At 46.5% G+C, this 3,470-nt stretch overlaps 1 protein-coding gene across 1 annotated transcript; it reads right to left on the bottom strand.

Annotated features, from left to right (window-relative positions):
• Positions 1 to 774: 774 nt before the first annotated feature.
• On the bottom strand, positions 775 to 3,470 carry LOC129716229 (probable G-protein coupled receptor 139). Its single transcript, XM_055666101.1, has 2 exons — positions 3,401 to 3,470; positions 775 to 1,700 (listed from the first exon to the last, which is right to left on the bottom strand). Exons 1-2 carry the CDS (start codon positions 3,468 to 3,470, stop codon positions 775 to 777), a joined length of 996 nt encoding a protein of 331 aa, XP_055522076.1.

The raw sequence follows: 3,470 nt of genomic DNA, 5'->3' as shown, positions 1-3,470 counted from the left end.
TCTACAGAACGTTTTTCCTTCTATTATTTATTATGTAAAATAATATGGGTGTTATGGTTGTGTTTATAATTTGTTTTGTTGTTCCGCGAGCATTGCCACTTTCATTTCACTGCACATCTCGTATGTGTATGTGACAAATAAACTTGACTTGACTTGACTTGACTTGACTTGACTTGGTTTGGAGGGATATGGACCAAACGCGGTCTAGCGTACCTGGGCTATGTTGGGCGTTGTGTGCAGATTTCCTGTTCCCACGCTATATCACTCTATGACTCTACAACATCGTTCAATTTCAATGCTCAATTTCACTCGTTTATTAATGCGATGAGCAGTCACTCTGAAAACAGGGATTGGCATTGGTTCCTCTTTGTCAAAGATTAGCGAGGGTCAATATTTTGTTTTACGTGCGAACCAGCCAAAGGATACGATACACGGGGACAATGACATCAAACACTCGTACAACAGGCGGTGAGAAGTCTCCCATTAGGTATCTTGTGAAAGGCGTCACAGAGCCGATGTAGCCAACATCCACCACACTGTCCTCGTCGTGTGGTTATGTTATCACACCCAGAGCATGAAGGCTTCGCAGAGTGAGATGATCGTCGCTACGCCAGCCGTGTTTTGGCAATTGATGTGGGCGTTGGACGAGAGAGGGGAACCTCTACTCGTGAAATGGAGCGGCAACGGCGCAGAAAACAGGCTACTTGGCCGTCTGAGCTCTCCAACGCCAGCTGTTGTACGCCGGGCCGTCAATGGTACAAGGGCGATGGATTTTCAAATGCATTTCTTTAAGCAGAGTTTAGTTAGAGTATGCATCAAATCATAGGGGGATTTAATCAGAGTCACCATCTCAGCTCTGAACTTGGTCTGCGCCACCGCGTAAATCACCGTGTTGGTGCAGGAGCTCAAAGACTGCAGCATGACCCCGATAATCGCAAGAATGCTGAAGACGTTAGTGACATATTTCTGGAATAATACAGCATCGGTGATACTGATGCAGATTTTATGCACCACATTCACCGCCCACAGCAGGATGAAGCTGCCCGAGATGGCGAGCAGTAAAACGATGGATTTCCTTCGGTTCTCTATCTCGGGGTCACTGTGACTCTCGCCCTTCCCGCTGCCCCGGAGTTCCCTCCTGACTCTGCTGGCCCGGGTGATGTGTCTGATGGTCAGAGCGTTGAGCAGCGCGATCAGCACAAACGGAACCAACGGGGTCAATGCTACCCGCAGCCAGTAATAAGCCGCCCAGAGAGGCGATGTGTAGAAGGTGGATTTTACAACACAGAACATTGGTATATTGTCAATTACTTTTGCCGGTTCAAATATAAAGCAAAAACCAACGTTCAGTGCAAGGCTGATCACACACACTGATGTTATAATCACAGTCGCGGTTTTCTCCGTACAATATTTCGCTTTAATATTCTGGAAACAAATAGCGATAAACCTATCGAAGGTGAAGAGAACAGTAAACCAGACGGAACAGTCAATGGCCACCACACCCAGGTAGAAGATGATGCTGCAGACTGGAGTAATGTCCAGGAGTGACCCTGGGAAGTACATGGGCTTAATGAATTGGAGAGTGACGTTGACGACCAGGACCATGAGGTCGGCGAGTGCCATGGACAACAGGTAGCGGCTGATGCATTTGGAGAGGCCGCACCTTCCCCGGAACACAATAGCGACCGTCAGTAAATTTGCTGCAAGGAAGAAATGGGAAAGTGGGAAACATGGTGATCAGAACAAGGGGCTGGGACAGGCGAGGAAGAAAGTGTTTTGTAGTGTTGGTCTACAATTGGTGTAATATTCAGTAGAGTGAAGGGTTGGTCCTGATAGATGAGTTTAAATCCCACCGGGTCAGAGTGGGGAATTAAATGCAACAAACAATAAATAACGTCAGACAGTCATAAGTTATAGGAGCAGAATTAAGCCATTCGGCGTTGGAGTAATAATGAGAGAAGGAGGTTGATTGAAAACTACGTTGATATAACCATATAACCATATAACCATATAACCATATAACAATTACAGCACGGAAACAGGCCATCTCGACCCTTCTAGTCCGTGCCGAACACATAATCTCCCCTAGTCCCATATACCTGCGCTCAGACCATAACCCTCCATTCCCTTCCCATCCATATAACTATCCAATTTATTTTTAAATGATAAAAACGAACCTGCCTCCACCACCTTCACTGGAAGCTCATTCCACACAGCTACCACTCTCTGAGTAAAGAAGTTCCCCCTCATGTTACCCCTAAACTTCAGTCCCTTAATTCTCATGTCATGTCCCCTTGTTTGAATCTTCCCTACTCTCAGTGGGAAAAGCTTTTCCACGTCAACTCTGTCTATCCCTCTCATCATTTTAAAAACATCTATCAAGTCCCCCCTTAACCTTCTGCGCTCCCGGCGGTCTCGGTTAAAGCCGCCGTGTAAATGTTGTGTGGACACTTTCTCCAACTCAGAATGCATTGTCTATCCGCTGTTTGTCAAATAGACGAGAACGGCTGGCGAAGTCGCTTCAGAGGACAGCGACAAGTCTTAGAGTCGTACAGCACTGAAACTGAACCTTTAGCCCTACTTGCCCATCTACACAAATTCCACCTATCTACGTTTGACCCATATCCATTCAAAAAATACCTGTTCACGTACCTGTCCGAATGCCCTTTAAATGTTGTTGTGGTACATGTCCAGTTACTTGCAACCTTAATTCAGTGGTTAAATAAAATCTCTCTCAACCGTCACCGCACGGCAGCTGCTGGAAGCCTCCCGCCACGAACACCCGAGCACAAAATGTTGCTTCCATCAGAATTATGGGGATGTTAATAGCAGGAAATCTCGGGGCCAGTTGAGAGATATTTTGTTTTGGAAGAATGTTGACACAAGGAACTGCAGTTGGCGGTTTAATCTGACTCAGATTTTAAGAGTCTGAAGAAGGTTCCCGACATTTAACGCCAACTATCCATGCTGTCCATAGATGTTGCCTCGGAGTTACTTCAGCTCTTTGTATCTGTTTAACGTCTTGTGAACGTTGTAAAGAGGTAAATATCCACCAGTTGTGGTTGGGTAGTCAGTCTACGGACTTGAATATCTGGATAAGAAAATCCAGCTCACTGTTCTCTATTTTGTTTACCATTGACTGTCAGGGAAAATACGGGGACGGGGAGAGGGCGGCGCATTTCCCGCTGTAGCCCATTCCCTTACTGGTCAGAAAGCAAGACCCAGTGAGCGTGGGATCAGCGGGCGGCGGGAAGATCAACGCGACAACTGGTTAATTACAGTTGGTTTCTAACCTCACGTTCTCGTTTTGTTACTCTGACCCATGATTGGGACCCCTCTCCCCTCAGCTCAGCTACTCTCAAAAGACGAAGTCACATTGACAAGCGATAACAGAACTCACCTGGAACCCCGAACGCCACGAGAACAGGGTAGAAAACGGCCTTAATTTGTGCAAGGATTGGTCTACTCAT

Source organism: Leucoraja erinacea, unplaced genomic scaffold (assembly GCF_028641065.1).
Source record: "Leucoraja erinacea ecotype New England unplaced genomic scaffold, Leri_hhj_1 Leri_191S, whole genome shotgun sequence".
Lineage (NCBI taxonomy): Eukaryota > Metazoa > Chordata > Chondrichthyes > Rajiformes > Rajidae > Leucoraja > Leucoraja erinaceus.
The sequence above is the reverse complement of the archived record's forward strand: the minus strand, read 5'-3'. Positions and strand labels throughout refer to the sequence as shown.

Excerpts from the sequence above, each read along its gene's own strand:
- LOC129716229 (XM_055666101.1), bottom strand. The coding sequence starts at position 3,470 with ATGAGTAGACCAATCCTTGCACAAATTAAGGCCGTTTTCTACCCTGTT. Across the intron at positions 1,701-3,400 it reads CGTGGCGTTCGGGGTTCCAG|CAAATTTACTGACGGTCGCT; the intron begins GTGAGTTCTGTT and ends TCTTCCTTGCAG.